General features: G+C 41.2%; 1 protein-coding gene across 1 annotated transcript; it reads right to left on the bottom strand.

Annotated features, from left to right (window-relative positions):
* Positions 1-578: 578 nt before the first annotated feature.
* Positions 579-21,051, bottom strand: slc9a3 (solute carrier family 9 member A3). The gene is given in 18 exon segments (XM_022757269.1): positions 579-1,572; positions 1,652-1,735; positions 1,816-1,870; positions 2,239-2,412; positions 2,545-2,668; positions 2,960-3,105; positions 3,220-3,349; positions 3,429-3,499; positions 3,836-3,925; positions 4,017-4,219; positions 4,299-4,519; positions 4,643-4,820; positions 4,993-5,071; positions 5,946-6,106; positions 6,954-7,256; positions 14,384-14,540; positions 14,543-14,750; positions 20,965-21,051. Coding segments are annotated over 18 exon segments (2,715 nt in total). The 5' UTR covers positions 21,006-21,051; the 3' UTR covers positions 579-1,282.
* Positions 21,052-23,046: the final 1,995 nt, after the last annotated feature.

The raw sequence follows: 23,046 nt of genomic DNA, 5'->3' as shown, positions 1-23,046 counted from the left end.
GTAACCATGACAACAGAGATCGTCTAACGTTGAGGAAGTACTTATTTTAACCCAAATCAAGATCTTTTCAAAAACGTAACCAGGCCATGACCGTTACTTTAGTAACCATGGCAACGATCGGTACGCCAATCTCGGCACATTCGCGTGTTTATTATAGTAACCATGACGACCAAGGTCCGGTACCAGGGGCGCTATTTCAGGAGACGCTTTGATGAGTCGTATCAGAGGGTTGAATAAAATGGGTGGAATATTACAAGCAGATTAAATGTTTGATTTACAGTGATAATCCCAGTTTCTTGTAAACGGAAACTCTTTAGAGTTTACAGTCAAAAAGTCTTTTATCCAACATGATACTGAATTTAATGTTCACAGGCGCAAACGCTGGAAAACATGAGTAGTAATATTTTTCAGGCTTATTTAAAAAAAACAAAACAATGTTTAGTGTTTATAAAGATTAAAATGGATGACGTCATCCTGACCTGTATTCAAGCCACTACTTATTAAAAGATTAAGAAATGATTCTTTGCATTTTTATTAGTTCAACAGCTGTTAATATGCCATAAAATCGACTGCACAGACATATTTCCTTCATTTTTATTTCTAAATCCACATTTTAAAACACATACAGTTGAAAACTAAACCCGGTCAAAGAGTTCGTTGTTGGAGGTAAATGAAATGTTAGAAACAGCTGCATGTGCACAGATCTGAGATGGTGGAAATGTCCATACATTACAAACTTCATTTGTGAATAAATATAATCTCTTTATCATACAAGTCACATTTTTACAATGTTTTTAATCTTCAAGTTCAACATTCAACGTCACGTTTCTGACACACATGAGAAAACACACAAAGATTCAGATCATAGCTTCGGAATTGATTTCATGTCACTCTAAATTAAATCTTTTATCATCTTTATAAGCAAACACAATCGATAAATATCTGCAGAGGTTTTTGCATCACATCAGGATGAAGGTCCCCAGGACTGACTGACAGTGTTTAGATGCTTGACTATGAAACATGACAATGTTCAACAGGAGCTGGTGAATAACTGCCACTGTGAATACATGGTCTCACCTTCACCTGCAGCTCTCAGTGGGGGGTGACGTCAGAGCGACAGGAGCTGGATCTGAAGAGCAGAGGTCAGAGGTCACAGGACTGTGAATGTTTCATCTGAAAACCTGAGACTGAGATTAAACTGAGAAGAAAACTTTCCCTCGTCAGTATTTTGAGTCTGTGGCGGCTCGTCACAGGGAGATGAAGTGGGGGGGTCAGGATGCTGCTACATGCAGTCACCGTCTCTTTTAGAAGCAGGTGGGGGTGGAGGAGGCGGCAGCTCCTCGCCGTCCCTCTGCTGCGTGGCGGGAGCGTCGGCCAGCATGAAGGAGTCTGTGGAGCGGGTGCTGGTGCGGAGGGGGGCCAGGCGCCGCAGGTTGCTGGGCGTCCATGGCAACCTCACCTGAGCTCGCTGCGAGGGAGCGACCGTGCTGCTGTCGAGCTCCGCCTCCGCCAGCCACGGAGGGATCTGCATCGGGTCCATGTCGGCCATGAAGGCGGGGTTCTCTATTCCAGCTGGATGAAACAGAGAGAGCGACTCAGTGCTGAAGGTCAGAGGTTAAAGACATGAGAGCGAGGTGATGGATTTATTTACCTCCTGCTCTGTAGGTGACTCTCATGGGGAACGAACCCGGTGCGTCGTAGCCAGAGGCGCTGTCGCCCTCCGAGAACCCGAAATCTGGACAAGAAAAAATGATTGTTAAAACGCTTCTCATGAAGTTTTATGAAGTTGATTAATGGTTAAACACAGACACAAACCTTCATCACCAGAGTGGTAGCTTTTACTCTTGTCCAGTGATTTTCCATTTGGCATCTGCAGAAAGAAGAGAAGTTTTAAATTTATAAATTACATCTTAAGGCTGAGAAACAAAAGGGATTTAAGGATTTAATCATTTGAACTGATGCTTCTGTAATAACTTACTTTGATAAATATTTTCTGTATTTTTTATTGAACGAAAGAAACCAGGATTATAAAATCTTAAAAGTTGTCAAAAAACAAAAACCATGTTAAAATGGACAGTTATTTAAATACTACAGGTACTTATATACTTTAGTGCTATCTAACAATTACAAATCCATTCATTCAATGCCAGATTTCACTTTCAGAATCTGCAGCCAATAAAACACTGAAGTTGAACACTGAGCTCTATCTGTGTGCTGTAGATGATCGGAGGCTCTGACCTTTTGCTGCGGCTCTTTCTTTGTGTGTTTGGAGATGGTCTTTGGCGGAGCGACGCCCATCTTGGCAGACTTAAAGGACTCCAGACGGCTCCTCATGGTCCTCTGGAAGATCTCCTGCACCTCGTTTTCATCTTTGTTGACATCAAAGTGGCTCCGGCTGTATCTGTGCCGGTGCTGCAGATCAGAGAAGAAGGGACGAGGATGTGAGGACAAAGAGGACAAGAAGACTCGTTACTCACACAGAAACTTTGTTAGTCACGAGTTCAGAGAGTGGAATGACTCTGTGATGTGTCTGAACAGGTTCACCTGTTTCCTGCCCTTGTACAGATGCTGCTGCAGCAGGTGGTGAGTGTTGATGTCCTCAGCTCCTCTCAGGCCGTTCATGGTCTGCTCGTGCATTTCCAGACTCACTGATGGAACAGGGTCTCTCCTACAGGCAAACAAATCATCAACACGTTGTTCAGGTTCCTCCTATGAAATAAGCTTTGACTGTTTCTGGTCACCAGGTGGCAGCGTCTGAGCAGCTGATCTAAGGTCAGTAGACCTGTAGTAGATCAGCTCTAGTTTTCAGGCAATGTGCTTTTGGTAGTTTTAGAATTAAATATATTTATCCTTAAATTCAGAGCTGAAATTTAGGTCATGAACGAGTTTGTTCACCATCAGCTGGACAACCTGCCAGTCCGCCATCAGCTCACCTGTGATTGTAGAAGTGTTTGCTCACCTCATAACAGACATTCCTCCGTGGTCGTCTGACATGTCGGCCATGATGTCAGGCATGACCTCTGAGAATTCATCACCAAACTTTTTCTTGAAGTCGACGTACGCCGTGTCGTTTCGGACAAACTCCAGAGATCCTCTGCGTTCACCCTGAGCCAACAAGACCAGAGTTTACTTCCTGTTCCAGCTGTTACTGACCAGCAGATCATCTAATATCTCTGTCTCCTTTAATGTCAACTGACGTTTGCAGCATATGATCCTCACCTCAGCCACGTAGCTCATGGCGTCCTTCAGGTTCAGCTGATGGAAGACGTTGAAGACGTAGTCTCGGTTCTTCCTCGCCGACGGTTTCATCAAAACCCTCGACATCCAATTCTCCTCAAAGTTATTCCACCTTCACAGACAGAGGAGAGAGATGACTGTAGCTTCATTCAGACACATCCAGTTCAATCATTTAAAGTGTCTCTACATACTTGTCCCTCATGTAGTTGTGTCCTATCTGTCCAGATATGTCTTCTATGGCAACAAGCATGTGATCAAACACCTGAACAACAGGAAGAGACAGACTCTGTGACACCTGGACACAAACTGTAACAGCTGAAATGTTAAAAATAAAATAAGAAAAAATAAGAAGATGAGATAAAATAAGATGAAATGAGATAAAATGAGATAAAATGAGACAAAATAAGATGAAATGAGATAAGACGAGATAATTTGCAGTATTACAGCAGCAAAGTGACAGTACAAAGAAAGAAAAACTGCAAAATGACAATATAAAATACTTAATACTATAAATACTATAAAAGATTAATAATGTAAAATATAATATGTACAATTAGATATTTAAATTTAAAAAAGTAAATTTAATGTTGAGTTTTACCTTGTTCTGCACTTTTTCTACGAGTGTGAGTTCAGACATCGCAGCTCTCTTTACTTTGAGCCACGTGACCAGAGGTTTCATGGTTATTCCCTGAAACAGGAAGCTTCGTTAATGAAGCTGTGTTGTTTAATTAAAACAAATGTACCAATGAACTATGTGGCTCAATCACACCAGCAGTTACCTGAAAAATGACGGTGAAGTACACGACGATGAGAGTGGTGCTGACCATCAGATTCTTCTCTTTTATCTTGTTCTCGTCCAACATCACAGCCAGGCCGTACGCAACGGCCCCTCGCAGGCCACCGTAGCTCAGAATCACCTGGTCTATGAAGCCAATGGGGACCAGCCTGAACTTGTTCAGGATCCAGGTGATGAAAAAGACACCTGTAGTGAAAAAACACACAATCACAATCACAGTCTGTCTCGTGACCTCTGACCTCCGAGTATGAACACAAAGTCTCACCGATGCATCTGTACACGATGACGAAGAGGAGCGTGAGCAGGATGAAGCCGGTGTTCCACACCCAGATCGACTTGTCGATGGCCGAGATGCCGAGGAAGACGAAGATGATGGTTTCTGAGCCATTGGCGAGAACCTTCATGGCGTATCTGACTGTGTTGACCGAACTCTCGTCCATGTTTGCGTTGATGTATTTCTGACAGCAAATTCCACAGAAGACGATCCTGCAGAAGAAAAACACCAAATCACTGAAACTGAATATATTTAAATGTCTCCTTGTTTAAATCCTTCGACATATGATGCAGATATAATAAAACCAAGTAGGTCTTCTGTCATGGAGCTCTTACGAGAGGATGGCGGACAGGGAGAGCATCTCAGCCGTCAGGTAGGACAGATATCCCAGGACAAAGATGAAGCCCGGCTCAATGATCTGGATGTTTTTAGTGCATCTGGTCAGAAGAGAGATCAACAGACCAAATACAAAACCCAGGAGGGAACCGCCGAACGCCACCACGAAGAAGGAAACTGGAGAGAGAGAGAGACGACGCATGTATGAGAAGTTATTCTCATGTTATCCACTATAACTTAGATTACATGTTATTTAATGGACACTTTTATCCAAAGTAACAGAGTGTAAAGATCAGACTGACTGACTGTTACACCAACTCTATCAGTGGGTTAATAAACCAGGTCTCACCGATTCCTTTAATGATCTCCACGGCGTCGATCTTGGATCCTCCCAGCGACACGAACGCATCAAACACATTGAAGAGAACCTGAGAGAAGAGGAAGAAGAGTGTGTTCATGTTCTGTCCGTCAGAGAAAGAATAACATCAAGTTATGACATAGATACTTTAATCCTATTAATGAGTTATATCCATTCATTCAAATGCTTTCTTCCTATTTCTGTATTTCTGCTCTTTATTGTTTTTATTTCCTCTTTGGTTTCTTCAAACTCTCTTGCAGATATAAGACTATAATAATAATAATAATAATATTTATATACAGTCAATACAATCAACAAATCAATACAAGTAACAAAGTGCTTCACGAGTCAAATATAAAACATAAAAAAGTCAAATGTAAATGAAATTAAATAATAATATAAACAAACTTAATAATATGAACAATAAAAGCTTTTTCTGAGGATCTCAGACTGTAGTAGTGAACCAGTAGTGAATTAGATGCATTTCAAAACTTAAATAAAACCACCCTGTTTCTTGTTTGACCTCCATGTGTTTTGAAATTTGCAAACACAAGTATTAAACAAGTATTTGAATAAGTGGGCGAATAATCCTCATGCAGCTTGTTATTGATCTACTTCACAGCTGATAAATGAGTGGAAGTTCACAGTAACGCCTCGGTGCTCCCTCCACTCCTCACTGACTCTACACATAAATAAGAAATATAATACTCATTTACTCAAGAGCCGATTGATTGATTGATTGATTGATTGAGGGATGAAGTTCAGATGAGGTGACGAGACCTGAGTAAGGCTCAAGGTCGTCACTTTGAAGTGTGAGTGTTTACATTCTTCACACTTCATGTCTCAGAGTGACGGACGTCTCAGCAAACTCAACCTGCTGAGGGAAAGTGAGGCGCAGCAGCAGCAGCAGCAGCAGCAGCAGCAGTGCATCGTGGGATACGAACCACTGTCACGCCGTCATTGAGCAGTGACTCTCCGAACACCATGATGAAGAGGACCTCGTTGACGTGGACCTGCTCGAACACAGCGATGACGGCTACAGGGTCGACAGCAGCAATCAGGCTGCCGAAGAGAAGGTACTGCAGCAGACCGATGTCCAGGTCCCCTACACACCAGGACCAGGAGGGACCAGGAGGGACCAGGAGGGACCAGGAGAGACCAGGAGAGACCAGGAGAGACCAGGAGGGACCAGGAGGGACCAGGAGGGACCAGGAGGGACCAGGAGGGACCAGGAGGGACCAGGAGGGACCAGGAGGGACCAGGAGGGACCAGGAGGGACCAGGAGGGACCAGGAGGGACCAGGAGGGACCAGGAGGGACCAGGAGGGACCAGGAGAGACCAGGAGGGACCAGGAGGGACCAGGAGGGACCAGGAGGGACCAGGAGAGACCAGGAGAGACCAGGAGGGACCAGGAGGGACCAGGAGGGACCAGGAGGGACCAGGAGGGACCAGGAGAGACAAGGAGAGACACAGTCAGTTTATTTACTGAGCAGGACGTTCCCTCCGTCTTTATATCTCAACAAACACTGACTTTCTCTTCAGCACTGAAACTCCATCAGACTCTCTCCTGCAGTGACACTGTGGCAGCGTTTTCTGGGTTTTGCTGCAGATTTTTTGCCTAAATTTGTTAAATATTTTAATTTGACACCATGAAAATTATGCTGAATGATCTATTAGTAGTTTGTGCTTGCAGTGTATCCTCTGATGTACAGACAGGTGTCGCTGGATCAGTTTGATTCTGTGGAAAACTTAAAAATGTCACGATTGTCAAGGAAGTTCTGGGTCTTTTTTTTAATGATTTTTAAGCAGATTTTTGAATAATTATTCATGATGGACACTGGAGATATCGACATCCTTAGAAAGTGTAATTCACACTGTATCTAAACATATATGTAAATATATATGTGTATCATGTTTGTATCTTCAGAAGTGACTACGTGTGTCTCTCTTACCCATGGCTCCCCCCTTGTGACACCCCCACAGCGACAGCCCCAGGCTGGCGGCGTTCCAGCAGGTCCCGATGATGGCGTACACCAGGATGCCCCCCAGGTTGCTGAAGAAGAGCTTGTTGGGCATGGAGTATCCCGCGTCGAGGATGACCTGAGGCAGCAGGTAGAAGAAGAAGACCGTCGGCGTCAGTTTGAACGTCTGCACCTTGTCCGCCCCCCAAATGATCCCCCCCAGGATGAAGCCAAAGCAGATGAGCAGGGCGCTCTCTGGGATCACGTTGGTCACATGGTGGTTGGCCTCGATGACTGAGAGGAGACAGGAGAAGAGAAGACAAAGAAGTTTTATTGACAATAAGAAAACATCTTCAGATTTGTCGTCAGTCGACCTTTATTCATTTTAAACTGTAACTGAACCATGAGTCTAAAACTCTTGTGACGTTGCAGGTTGCAAAATTTGCAAATGATCAACTGCTGCTCTCGGTTGAGAAAGTGTCACTTTTGGTTCTGAGGATATGATTAACTGACCTGGGATGTGTGGAGGTTCAGAAACCTCTCTGCAGAACTAAACACTGACTTCTGCTTCAGGCCACTCGACCTAATGATCCGACAAAGTGTCACTGACGCTGATTTAATAATGAAACCCACCAACCATGAGAACAGAGAGTCGTTAACGAATGAGTCCAGGAACCTTTGCTCTGCCACAGTATTTCTCATGTGTGTGGAAACCAGATCAATAATTTTGCTCATATATGATTTTCTCAGGATCTGAAACCTGGACAGCAAGTGAAAGGTCAGAGTTTACAGTAATATATAATTCTTTCTCCAGCGAGTTTTAAGATGAAATATTAATCAGAGGAGTGATTTTACAAAGTGTAAAAGTGTGTGTGGAGTTTGTACTGAAGCACAAACATGGACAGAAACAGAAGACAGTCTTCTGTTCTCTGGAACAACGTGAGTGTAGATAACAGACTCCGGTTCACCGCAGCCACCGACCGTCTGTTACAATATTAAAAAGAAAATCACTCAACTATTTAAAAATGTCTCCTTTTCCTGAACTGTAGTTTCTCATGGTTAAACATGTTTTATCAACCAGCTTCTTACTATGATGATGATAGAAACATAAACTTTAGGATTTTATTATGGTCTTATCATCTGTTTCTATACGGCACCTGCTCCCTCCTTTATACTGAGTTACACTGTGTGTCCTCCCTCTGGAACGCCTCCTCATCTCTGTCGGAAACTGTTTTTAAAGGTTCTGTGTAAATAAAGTTATTATTATTATTATTTTATCATTTTGGTTATTTCTGTGGATCAATGAGTTTAATATATATATTATATAATATATATATTATTTGACTCAAAGTCTTGAATCTGATCCACAGTCTTCCTGAGGCGGATCAGCTGAGGGTCAAACTTTAAGTCATAGTGCGTGTTTTTATGTTTTTCAAACTTTAATTGTTGCTTTAAACTTAAATTTAGTCTTGACTATTTAATATTTAAAAAAACACTTAATATTTTAAACTAGATTTTCAAAGTCACTAAAAAGATTAATTTAAAAGCACAAAACTATTTTAAACTTCTTTAAGGGTTTAGTCTAAATGATCTATTATCTAGTAATAGAGTTTAGATAATGTATGATTCTTCCTTTCTCTCACAAAACCCTGTGCGTGCGTGCGTGCGTGCGACAACAGGACTACATTGTAATTATTTCACATTGTTGTGTGTTAAAAATAGCTCAGCATTATCTTTGACAGAGGAATCTGCAGCAGGCCGAGGCTTCACTGTGTGAACCTGCATCATTAAACCTCTTTTCTAACGCTGCAGCTCCCGTCATGTTACATACCTAACTTAGCCAAACCAGCCACCAGTATCCACAGAGCCACCAGGTAAGGAGCGTCCACATGGTGCCACTTAAAGGTCACTATGGGAACCTCAGTGATGCCGGAGCCGTGACCGTGGTCAGTCCGGTTCGAGTCGGATCTGAACTCTGGTGGATTCAGGTGGGGGTCTCTGAGCGTGAGAGCCGCTTTGTCCCTGACCCTCCTGACCCCTGAGATGGGCCCCCCCATCAGCAGCACTGAGCCCAGCAGCAAGAGCAGCACATATCCACAGAGTTTCATCTCGTCAAATGAGCAGAAGAAGAGCCGCTCTTCTTCTTCTTCTTCGCTCGTTCAACCTCAGACCAGACTGAGCCGCACACGTCTGATCGATGCTTCCTTTTTGTGGGTGTGTGCTTCCTCTGTCTTACTCCTTCTCATCTACTATCACTATCTGTTCACTACTCTTCCTCCTGTTCCTCCTCTGCTGCTGCTTCTGTCTCTGTCAGGCTGAGACTCTGTGTCCTCCCACAGTCTGTGGTCAGAGGTGTGCAGAACGCTGGACTCAGCCTTTTATATGTACAGTATCTCCTCTGTGGCCAAGGTTGTGTGTGTGTGTGTGTGTGTGTGTGTGTGTGTGTGTGTGTGTGTGTGTGAGGGGGAGTAACGGATGTCCAAGAAGTCTCAGTTATTCAGTCACGTTTGAAACATTCACCACTCACTGTGTTTGTCTTTTAACACATCTACTGAAGTTTGTCATGACACATTTTCAGAGAGTGTGTGTGTGTGTGTGTGTGTGTGTGTGTGTGTGTGTGTGTGTGTGTGTGTGTGTGTATGTGTGTGTGTGTGTATGTGTGTGTGTGTGTGGAATATTTCCACTGGCTGTCTCTCAGCTTTGTGCTCAGTAATGATTGACGCTGACGTTACTCAGTCCCAGTTGAGTCGGACAACAAGCTCATACTTTTGTTCTGTCATGAAAGTTTTGACATTTTTTGTCCCAAAATGAAATATGTCATCTGAAAGTGATTTTATTTTTTCTTCATCAACAAAACCAACAATAAACTGATGAATATTTTGTTTAATATGTGACATAATAATGCTAATGACGGTTAAATGAAAACTCAATAAAGACATTATTTGTTAACATTTGACATTGTTCTCACTAAAACACCAAATGTGTATTAATCCGCAGCAGGAAATAGTTCCATAAAATGCAGGAATTCCTTTTGTCTTGAGTCACATTCAATTAAAAAAACTAGCCAGCTGTTTTAGGAAAATAATGAGCCTTTTTTAAAATGATAAAAACATGAAAGTATGTATTCATGACCTGCGTCAGTAGGAACACATGGACCGAGCGTCACACGTGTGTTTAGAGATGAACTAACATGGGATCTGTGGACAAGAGGTGAAATATAGAATAACAGCAGCTTTATCCTTTAAATAACCACTACAGGAGTTTAAAGGAAGCTACGTCCGGTCTGTGCTGACGACACGAACACGTCAGTGTGGGTGTTCACTTCTATAAGATGTATTTACTCCTGTTAGCGTTGGTTCACTGAAGATGTGTGACTGCTTTTCTTTGGCCAACAGTCTCGTCCTGTCTGAGCGAGACAAGGGACAAAGGCCTCATTGGTGAGACGGACTGGTTTGATATGAACTCCCTCACACAGGTGTGAGTGTGCGTCTCACTAACAGCAACATAAACGGCTCATAAATGAAGGTATTATCAGGTAAATGAAGTCACTTCTTCCACCGAGGAGTTTTAAAAGCTGTAAATCAAAGTTAGAAGAACATTTAGCGGCACAGTGGTCAGGCATGAACTCCCCCGCTCGGACTTATTAACTAATGACCTAATGCATCTGCTCTACAGTGGCTGCTCTTTAACTGCAGCTCTGTGAACGCCACAGAGAGACAGAGGTCAACGTCACGGTGCAACAGACAGGTCAGACAGAGGTCACGCTCGCACTGGGAGGAGTCAGCAGTTACAGTTAAAGATTATCATGTTGTGGTTTGTCACCCTCCAAGCCGACAGCTCAGGAGGAGATGTAGACAAAGAACATGTTACTGTCATTCTTAGGTGTTCACCTGCTGCTTTTCATTTTCCAATCACTCTGGGACGAGAGGTCACATGTCTGCCTCCGCCACTCAGACCAGTTCCAGGTCACTTCCTGTTTATCCAGCGTCACAGTAAATATGAACCATCGGTGGGAAATTTTGTCAGAATTGCTGTAAAGTCTTGAGTTACAGCTAAAAGGTGTTTTGCGAGGTCACACTGACCTTGACCTCTGACCTTTGACCACTAAAGTCTAATCAGTTCATTCGTGAGTCCAGGTGAGTGTTTGTGCCTAATCTGAAGACGTTCCATCAAGGTGCTTCTGAGACATCGTGTCCACGAGAACGAGACGGACGGACGGACGACCTGAAAACAAAATGGCCGCTGCTCTGACTGTCGCTGGCGGAGAGGAATAAAAATAAAGTTCCTGATGTGATTCTATAAGATTATATATAGAATAATCCCGTGTGTCCAGAGGAGGTCGGACCGGAGGAGTTAATGTGAACTCACTGACTGAACCAGGAGAAGGAAGTTTTCTTGCACGGGAACCTGCATTAGTTTCCATTGTCCTGCGGTCAGCTGCACACTCACCTGACGCAGAGAAAGAAATCTTTGTGACTCTGTCAAGAGGAAATAAGAGCCGAGGAAAACTGGAGCCTTTGTCTGCACTTCAACAAACCATGACGAGTGTCTCTAAAGTCAACATTCATACTGGGAACATATGCTTTATGTAACTTTATGTTTCTGTGGTTGTACATGAATCACTGCTAAACTTTAAAGTGAAGTACCTGCTCATGTTTCCTGTCTCAGGTCCTGACTGAACAAATCAAACATTCCTCCTCTCTGTAAGGGTTTCTGTTAGTGAACGCTCCAGATGTGTCCTCTGATCCCTGGCTATTTGTGTTCTGCACAGCTCCAGTGTTTCTGTCTGAACAGCTGCAAGTGTGAACGCTGATAAACTGAAGCTTTTCCTCCGCAGCGGCGGCAGTCAGAGCGGCCATTTTCTTTCCAGGTCGTCCGTCTGTCCGTCTCGTTCTCGTGGACACGATGTCTCAGAAACACCTTGATTCTTCAGATTTGGCACAAACACTCACCAGGACTCACGGATGAACTGAGTAGATTTTGGTGGTCAAAGGTCAAAGGTCAAAGGTCAAGGTCAGTGTGATCTCACGAAACATTGTGACCTGGAACTAGTGTGAGTGGCGGAGGGATACGACCATGAGGACGTGATACTCTCCTGTCTCTCTCTCTCCCTCTGTCTCTCTCTCTCTCTCTCTCCCTCTCTCTCTCTCTCTCTCTCCCTCTCTCTCTATCTCTCTCTCCCTCTCTCTCTGTCTCTCTCTCTCCTGTCTCTCTCTCTCTCTCTCTCTCCTGCCCCCCCCCCTCTCATTGAGACGATGATAAAGAAAAACCTATTAACATAAACCTCTAACAGTGATTATATATTTGATATATATTTGAGTGTTATTGTTCCAACTTATTATTTTAAATGATTATTTTCATAATTGAATGATCTCTGGATTATCTGATCAGTGTATTAATAATTTAGTCCATCAACTAAACTATCTGTTGGACTGTGGAAGACGTTCCTGTCGTTCATGTCATTATCGGGTCAAAATGTCAGTTTGTCCAGTAATTAGTTTTATTTTTTTAACAAAGGCAAAATAAAAGCAAAAAAGCCACAAAAAATAACTTTATAAATTAGTGTTTAACCTTGTCAATCAGTAAAATCTGGAGACATTTATTTCCACAAAAACTCCAAAAACAAAATGTTTGTCGCTGCTAAAACATCAGGAACACGTTTCTGTGTTATCACTAATAATCCCTCTGACGGGTCACTGTCAGTACAAACACTGTAACACTCACAGCACGGACTGACACACAGACTGACACACGACACACGGACTGACACACGGACTGACACACGGACTGACACACAGACTGACACACAGACTGACACACAGACTGACACACGACACACGGACTGACACGTCAACTGTAACACATCAGCTGATGTGTCTGTTTTCATCGATTAATCACAGTCATTTCCTGCATCACATCCAGAAAACCACAGTCCCATATTTATGACAGCTGAGGTGTACACACACACACACACACACACACACACACACACATTTACATTGTCCACACTGCTACAACCCATTAGGTTCTGTTGTGTACACATGAAATGATAATGACAACGTTCTGTGATCACAACAGTTGGGAGGCTTCAGTCTGACAGAAGGTCGAGCTGTTTGTCCCTCCATTAATGTCCAGCTCAGAGTTTCACAGGGGACGTTTGTCCAATCACAGCAAAGTGAGAAAACACGCAGCGTAGCGTGACACTGGGTGCAGCAGCCAGCAGCACAAAACCCCCTTAACTCTTCTTGTGTATTTAAGCTTTTCTCCTTATCTTGGTCTTAAACTTAAGGAATCCTTATAGTCAGTTAAACTGTTGCTCTAAAGACGTTAGTGACCAAAGTTCACCTGGTGAAGTTCTCGTAAAATCAATGGGAGGATGAGATCACAGGTATCACAAGTGCTAATGGCATCAAATCAACAGTCTCCATGGAAACAGTAAAACTTTACTGCTTTTTATCTTAAACTTTTTTCCTTAAGGAATGTATGTATGTATGATAAAATAACTTGATTTTACTCGTTTTCTTGACTGAATTTCCAGCAAAAAATCATCATACAAAATAACACATGGTGGTGGAAAACAACTATTTACTCAAGTGTTTTACTCAAGTGCAGTTTGTTTTACGGAGTTACTTCATTCTTCTACGTCACTTTTCAGGAGGAAATCCTCAGTGACGCCTCACAGCGACGTAATTACACAGCATCACAAACTTTACATTAGAACCTTCTGCTGTATTAGACTGAATTAGCTTTAGCTGGCTGTACTTAATAAACTGGCCACTGAGAGTGTGATCAGATTATAGAATATGATGCACTATTTTTGATTAAACCAACTAACGGCATGAAGGTTGTAAAAACTAGTTCCACCATGGAGGTTAATGCATCAGTCATAGTAATCCAATGACATAATACATATATAATATACCACATTCTGCCATATCACTTATCTGCTGCTATGTTTTGTTTTTAATATATTTAAATATCTGATTGTACATATTATATTATTTATCATGTTGAAGTATTTCACATTGTATTTTGCAGTTTTTCTTTCTTTGTACTGTCACCTTTAATACTCCAGATTTCCCCACTGGGAGACTAATAAAGGTTTATCTTATCTGAAACATTTACCTGTAACTTGAAGAGGAACTGTGGTAGATACTGAATCCACCCTCACCATAAAGTGTCCTACAATAAATCCTGATCAGATCTGCTGCTTCCTGCTTCTGTAATGTGAACACTTGATGCTTCACTCTCACTTGATTTGTGACTGTTGGTCGGACAGAACATCTGAAGACTTCGGCTGAGGAGAATTATAACGAGCGTATTTCACACTTCACACTGCAGCTGCTTCATCGCAAACATCCCGTTAAAATGTGTTATATACAGACAGACCCCCCCCCCGGACAGGACAGGGTGGGACTCACTGAGTTTGCAGAGCCAGCAGACCAGGATCCACAGAGCCACCAGGTACGGGGTGGACACATGGTGCCACTTCCAGGTCACGATAGGCAGCGTGGTGATGGGCGCTTCTCCATGTCCACCGTCATCATGTCCACCATCATCATGTCCACCATCATCAAATGTCCACCGTCATCATGTCCACCGTCATCATGTCCACCATCATCATGTCCACCGTCATCATGTCCACCGTCATCATGTCCACTGTCCCCACTGTCCCCATGACTGGTGACTCCGGTCGTGTCGTGGCCTGAGTCCGTCCTGTTCCAGATGGTGTTGCCATGGTCACCTCTCACCATGGCGCCCGCCTCCTCGCTGGCCAGGCTCGGGCCTCTGGACGCCATCAGCAACACGGAAAGAAAAAGTGCAAATGGCCAAGTGGATGACATGTTTGAAAAAAAAACTTTCACACACTGTTCGGCAACAGTGATTTAAAGAGTCAGGTCGACCTCAGACTGTGGACCTCAGTCTCATTCATCTCCCTCTCCGCCAACTGTTTCACTCTGTTCTCAAATACGTCCACATCTTTACCTGTCCAGGTGAAGAGAGTGAAGGCTCTCTGCTCTCCTCTCTGCAGGTGATACTGTTCTTTTTTTACAGGTGAGGCTCAGCCCATCCTGATGCTCGTCTGTCTCCTCCCACTTTGTACCCAGACCAGCTCGTTTGACCACTTCACTCAAAGGAAGAATTAATTGTCCTTTATTGTCCTTTCTTTATTTGCTGTGAATGTTTGATAAGCCTGTTTTCACTCATGTTAAATTTCAGAAGCACTTACTTCACTTAAATACTTTTATAAACTAATTTAAATGACTATTGTTTCTTTGCTTGAAGTTTATACAGATGATAACTTTCTCCATTTAAAGGAAAAGTCCACTTGTTTTTACCTTCTACATTTTATTTTCCTGATTTTGTCCATGATCTCCTGTGTGTATGAACTTCATGTTACAGACAGGACCCACAGGGGGGGTCAAATCTTACAGGTGACAAGATGATGAAACAGGAAAAGAGTTAAGAAAAAAATTCCAGATATTTGCTTTTTTTTCCTGAGATATCATCGATTGTTTAAGCAAACGGTGCAAAAGAGGAAAATCAATGCAACACAGATCAAAAAACGGCTGCAAGACATTGATCCAAACAATGAAGCCACACACTGACGTCAGCACAGCTTCTTACAGTAAATGTATTTTAGATTTTGCTGAACTACTTTCCTGCTCCGCTCTGACCTTTCAGAGTGACACACACACACACACTCACACACACACACACACACACACACACACACACACACACACACACACACACACACCATCTTCACTTTAAGTGGTTCAGATATAAAGTAACGGTGACCAAACTGCAACGAGATACCTTTTTCTTTTGGTTGTTTTATTTGATATTATTATATATTCTTATATTAGAGGGTATTTCTACTTCATGTCTTCATTAGATAACAGGAGAGATGACAGGAAACAAGGAGGGAGAGATCCAACAAAGATCCCAGTCAGACTCAAACTGCAGCTACAGAGACGTTTCTATCACCTAAAACTAATGTAGTTTAACACGGTGGACAAAATATTAGAAACACCTCTCAGCATAAAGCAGCACAAACTACAGCCTCCAAAACGACCGTCGAGTTGAATCAACTTCTCTTTAACCATCAACACTTTTACACACAAGAAAATAGACAGTGCAGCTTTTTCTAATTATGCTCCAAAGCTATGGAATACAGCTGAAAACTTATTTATTTAACTTGGCTTTTAATTCATTCTCTCATATTTTATTTTCCTCACTGGTTTCTGCTTTTATTTTCATTTACATATTATATCATCTACTGTCTTATATTGTCTATTTTCATTGTCCTTCAATTCACCCTTATTTGATTATACTATTTGATTTTTATTAGATTTTTTTTATTGTAATTTGAGCCTTTGAGCCACATCTCTTGTATGAAAAGTTTATTATTATTATTATTATGGAGGAGGGTTTGTTACAGGATTGTTGTATTAGGCTGCATTAGTTATAGCTAGATTTAAACCTCTAAACTGATATAATCTGATGTCTAAGTTAATGTGTAATGTGTGTTAATTTGCTTTGTTAACTGCATATTTCAGGGAAATCTCTCAAATACTTGGCACACATCCTCCTCGGGTATTACTCCATAAAACATGTTAGCCACTCGAGAATTCAAGATGGCCGCCATTTCTGGCATCCACAAATTCATCCACCATTTTCTCATATGAATAATCCAGGTGTCAAATCAAACATTTTAATTATGTAAAAATTTAGTACACTATAAAAAATTAAAAGTACATTAAAGCAAAAATATTACTCACAAAAAGCTTGCTAACTAGGCTAGTGCTAGCGAGTTAGCCTTGATAGCTAATGTTAAGACAAGTAAACAGGTAGACTGTCGACTCCTACAGAACTTTTGGTTCATCATTCGTCATAAATGCAAATCCATTTTTATGAAGAATTTTTTACATTACATTTTAGAAATCGCACAAAAAAAATTTTGAGAGTCTAAAACAGGATTAAAGTGCAAAATCACTGAAATCTGTCCCGTGGGTAAAATTCTCCCATGCCAGAAATGGCAGCCATCTTGAAATTTCAAATTAATGGCCCAAGAAGAATAAACATACCAACTTTGGTGCTTGTCTCCACATTAGAAAGATTATTGCAGTTACCTGCTGCGCTAATAAACGTGTACAGGAAGTGTCCGACGACATGTGGACGGGAAGGCCGTTTGACCCGTTTGTCTCCCTTATTGGAAAAGAAGCGCCTGCACCCCCGACATCCTCTCCCTCCCCTGCCAGACTACACAACAAAAACTGTGTTGACCCTTCATTGCCACTATCCCTGTGTGTTTAGGTGACAGAGACTAGTAAATGAACCCTAGTTTGGACGCGCCGTCTCTTTTCCATGAGTCGTTAATCACGGTTTATATCCGCGAGTCGCAACCCCTCTAGTTACAATTTAAACAGCTCCTGTTCTCACTGGTAGGAGCCCTAAGATCCTTCATTCACTCCTTCTCTCTGTATTAATCAGATCATTATCTAAGGACTGGGAAAAGGGTTTTTCCAGTATTTTACAAAGAACACATTTACACAACAGAAGGTGTTTATATACATCTTTCCCTTAAACTTCATTTCCTGGTTTTTGTGTTTAACCTAGACACACACGGAAAGACAGCACTATACTTAACACGGATGTTTGGTGCATCTGCCTTTTCAATGATAAAAGACAGACTGAACACTTTAGTCTTCATATCTTTATAGGACATGTCAGCAGGACGCATCCACATCTGCAGATTTCTATTAAATAACAGCAGCAGTTAAAACTAAAAAAGCAGAAATTCAAACATCCAGGATGTTCAGGCAATAAAACCCGGAAAAGTTCAGGATTTTTTTTCCTGGATTCGCTCCAACATCTAATTACTTCTTCTTTGTAGCATGACCAAACTTTCTTCTTAATTACCTTATAATCTAATGACTGATCTTTGACTCACTAAAAAACAACCAGGACCAAAATCACACGTCATTCCCCTATTTCCTCGCCCTGTTTCTATTTAACCACACTGAAACCTGCAGAGTCATTTTCTCCTTCTGGACACCAGCATGGACTTCAGGAAGTTGCTTGCATGGCATCTCTGTTGACAGTTTATGAGTAAACTGGCTGCATCGATTGCTGCCCTGGCTTTAGAAAAGTCCGAGACTCGTATCTAAGGTCAGTGGTAATCAGGGTCTTTGTGAGGGCAGCCGTCAACAGAGAAGTGCTCTGATTGTGTCTTGAGCTCTGAGGTTAGTCATCAACAGGACGATCGCTGGGAGGACCTAGATCAGACTCGCTACAGACCGCCATGAGGGTTTTGGAATAAATAAAAGAACGACCTCAACATGATGCCGTCAGAATTACAGAGTCACAGTTGCAGGAAATCATGATTCATTTTTCCTGACAACTAGAACTGAGACAATCAATTAACCAACTGACAGAAACTGAAAAAACCCAATTATGACAATTATTTAAATCATGTATCAAGCCGACAGCAGCTCTGTGAGGCTACGCTGATACATCATGAGCTACCAATGCTAACATGCTCATAATGACAAGCCAACATGCTAATGTTTAACAGGTATAACATTTGTTATGTTCACCATCTTAGTTTAGCATGTCTGCATGCTAACATTTGCTAATTAGCACTAAACACAAAGTACATCTGAGGATTATGGGATGTCACTGGTCTTGAAGATCATTGCTCACAAAACAAAATACTGGAAAATCTGAAGTTTTGACTGACAACTGACAGATGATGGTTTTGTGTTGTGTGTGTGTGTGTGTGTGTGTGTGTGTGTGTGGGGGGGGGGTTGTCTGTGTATTTGATTTAGTTGCATCTGGAGCAGATTTACTGACTGAAGTTGAGTTGCTTAAAGTTTGTGTTTCCATGGTTTGTACAGACTATATCTCTGAACCTTTGGGTGAGCTACCTGGAGCTCTCCTGCTGCAGATCCCTGCATTAAATAAAATATTCTCTGGTTCCAGGTTCTTACCTGAGAGGATTTCCCTCTTTTCTCTGTTTTATGTCGATGTCAAAGGAAAATCTTTTGTTTTAAAATGTTGTTTGGATAAAACAAGATTTCTCAAAATGTCACATTGAACTTTTTTAATATTTATCATTATTTTATGATATTTTATCAACTAAATGATTAACACATTGATCAGATAATCCACAGATCATTCAATAATGAAAATAATCATTAGTCGGAGGCCTCTCTTAGGGATGTTATCAAGTAGGAACACACAATGACTCAAAGCTCTAAAACATATAAGTTATAATCACTGTTATAGTTAAATGTTAAAGTTATATATGTTATTAGTACAGATTATCTTGTTATGTGATGGGAAAGTGTCAGTGAGCCACTGAGAGGAAGAAACATCAGTGAGAGTCAGACACAAAGAAAACAACATCCATCTGGTATTTTCCTCATTCCTGTGATCGTCATCGTTTACATGTTTTAACATTTGGATCAGTGTTTGTTCCAGACAACGCGTCATTGACTGATTTAACTTTTATCTATTAATAAACTCGCCCAGTTACTCAGTGTTTTCTCCTTTGATAACAAACATTCAACTATTGTAAATGAATGTTTCTCTGCTGAAGTATTTTCTGTTGTGCAATATGGAAAACATGGCAGGAGATAAGAATGGAACTTTTACCACACAGTTTCTGCAGAGTTCCTTAAGTTAATACAACATTATTAATCACATCTTGAATCACATTTAATACCTATTTCACGGTCCTTTTGGCCAAAGCATGAATGACTTCAATGAAAACCAGCAGCACCTGACATTAATTATCTTTTCAGTACTTTCCATCATTATGTAACAATAATTCCACTTAATATCCTTAATTAATCATTAAACCTGCAGTGTTGAACTCTTGTCTCCCCCTTCTGGCAGTGACAGTAATTACACAAACACTGTTGAACACAGAGAGATTTCCACAGTTCCAAGATAATAATGAGTTATTATTCAGGTAGAGTAAATGTAATGGCTACAGAGCCTACTCCAAATATTTTACAAATGTCAACCTGTCCAGGAGCAGGAAGGTGTCATCATGTCTGTCTCAGTCCCTTCTCTTCCTTCAGTGCTCTCCAACGAGGAGAAGCCAAAACCAGGCAAATCATATCATCATATGAAGTATATGATAATATGATTTATTTTAATATTTCATATAGACTTATAGAAGATATTTGTAATTGAAATTAAGACTTTTTAATGACTTCAAAGGCCTTTTTTCTTTGTGGAAACTGGAACTGACTTTCACCACGTCTAGATATCCTGTACAACAAATCAACATGAATGTGATTATTGTTAATCTTTGAGTTAATCACTGACAGTGACTGCTCTTTAAATGTTTTATAAATCTAACACTGTACTGACACAAAGTGGAGAAGAGTTCTTCAACAGTATGAAACTTACACAAATACAACAAATACAACTGTATTGTTCCCACTACTGAATGTAGCTGTTTAAAAGTCACAGCATGTTCATCTGCCACAGAGAGTTTGTGGTGTCAAGTTACAGAGGATGTTAAATAAAAACAGTGCAACCTGCAGGGACTTCACTTGTCATCACAGAGTCTAAGTTTACAGTTCAAGTTAGTAACAGAAATGTTGAACCAACAGAGGCTGACCGAGGTGACCTTTGATATGAGCACAATCTGATATTACTCAACTTATCTCATTTATCATAACTAAAGAGCAGGTGAGTGTGGTCCTTGCTTGTGTTGTATAAACTCTAATATGTACGTCGCTTTGGATAAAAGCGTCTGCCAAATGACATTGTAGAATTGTAGAATTGTAGAATTGATTGCCTACAATATAAACATGAATAAATACTTTCTATACAGTCTGATACACAAACTGCAACAGTGTCCCCGACACACCCAATAAATCACTTAACACCTGTTAGATTCTGAAAGAAACATGAATCAGTCTAAACTATGTGATTCAGAGAGGCAGTGTTTCAGATTGGGGATTTGTAACTCACTTACCTCAAAGACTTCAGCTGCACATTGAGCTTCGATTCAATCATGACGTCTTGATTCTTGTGAGGAAAACTTCAGCCTGGACCCATGATGCTGCTCAAAGAGACGAATAGAGGAGGTTAGAAAAAGTATTTCCTTCATGTTAGGTTGCTTTACTAAAACCTGTATCCACATGCTTTTTGCCATTCTGTGTATTTTATTAAAACTGTATTTTTCTGCATATCTCTTCAGCTAAACTCACAAAGATCAGATGAAAAAAAGATGAGAAGGTTGTGAGAATATAAAAGTGTAAATCCACACTGTAGAAACATTTTTAATCAATGGTTAAATCATTGGGTTTCCCCAGTTTTCATTTCATCACAGTTATGAATGAACATAACAGAATGAGTATATGACACATCTGAATAACTTCCCCGTCTGCTGCAAGTCACCTAATGGCCACTAGAGACTCCCATAAGCTCATCACATACAAGTCTTTTTTGTTAGATCACCATTAATGAGCAAAGAGTATCGTACAACACACAGACATATAGATATATACCTTTTTCACAGAAGATGTTACTAGAACTGTAAACCTACATTTAACATGTCACAGAGGAAAAGCACAGATGTAAATAATGAAATGTTTCAGTTTCAGTTTCAGGGTGTTGTTAATGCTGGGACACTTGAACACAACAGAGTGTCAGTGGTGGAAAGTGAATATTTACTCAACTTAAGTACATTTTTGATGTTGATTAATTTATTGATGTGATGATAAATTGATGAGACTGATGGTGACAGGAGCGTTCTGTGTGTGTGCTCACATTCAGACAAATGCATCAAAACTCACTGGACGACATTCCACCATTCAGCAGAACAATAATCCTACACATAGAGCCAAAGCAACCACAGTTTTCCAAGGTGAAAAAGTGGAATATAAAGACTAGTTAAGTCAAATACCTGATCTCAAGCCACTTGGTGAAAACCATCCTGAAGGCAGAGAGGCCCAACAACAAGGAGCTGAAGGAGGCTGAGGTGAAGGCCTTAGAGAGCATCACAGGGAAGATACAAAGCGTCTGCTGATGTCTATGGGTCGACTGGTTGCAAAAATTTAGAATGTATAAATAGCCTATCTGACATTAATTAATGCATGATTAATCCTTAATTAATGTTTCAGAGAGCAGCTATCACACAATATCATGTCCTGTTTTACCTAAGACATAAAAACATAACAGCCATAATGATTTAAATGTATTTTATTGAAAGTGAAAATGACAAGAACATTCTGTAACTGCTGGGATTTATTATACAACCAGATCCAGATCAGATCCAGGCCTCAGTCCAGTCTGTCTGCTGCCAGAACCTCAGTCAGTGAAGTGCCCCGATCTCTGTTCTGATCTCAGATCAGAATAAATGATTCTAATGTTTATTTTGACATTGTTTTGTTACATTGCAGGTGCTTGTGCTTGTGCAGGTGCAGATCTGGTGTCTGTGTCGAGGCACCCTCTGACCTCTGTGTGACCTCTGTTCCTTATGTGCACCATATATGATCACTCCTATGCTGTTTGACTCTGTCACTGTTTCCAGATCCCCCATGACTTCAAAGACCAGCAGGTGCCTGTCTCTGGGGGAACCTGGGCAGATGTGGCGGGAACACAGACAGTTCTGGTGACAGTGTCGAGGTCCCCCTTGAACTCTGTCACCACTGTCCCATAACAAATACACACAGACAGGGCATGTACAGTTTCACAGTTTCAAGATCCCCTAAAACCTCCATGTTCCTTCATCTGACGCACAGATCTAATATCTGTGGATCTACAATCCACTTCAATAGATACGGCTCAGATTTGACCTGAACAGCCTCAATGTACAAACATTCACAGCACCTGAACAAAAGTATAAAATATTATAATATTTTCATTTTGGTGTATTTTGGATCACTTTAGGAAAAGTCATCAAATTTCTGGCTAAAATACATTTATGGTATTTTTTACTGCTGTCTACTTTACAATTTGACCCGAACAGCTTGTAAGGGTTAGCCTAGACTAGCGAAGAATTAAAGCTAGCAAGCTAGTGCTATAGCAAGCTAATGTTGCTAGCTATAATGTT

The sequence above is a fragment of the Seriola dumerili genome, unplaced genomic scaffold (genome assembly GCF_002260705.1).
Source record: "Seriola dumerili isolate Sdu_G_001 unplaced genomic scaffold, Sdu_1.0 BDQW01000273.1, whole genome shotgun sequence".
Lineage (NCBI taxonomy): Eukaryota > Metazoa > Chordata > Actinopteri > Carangiformes > Carangidae > Seriola > Seriola dumerili.
This window is presented reverse-complemented; position numbering and strand designations above follow the sequence as displayed.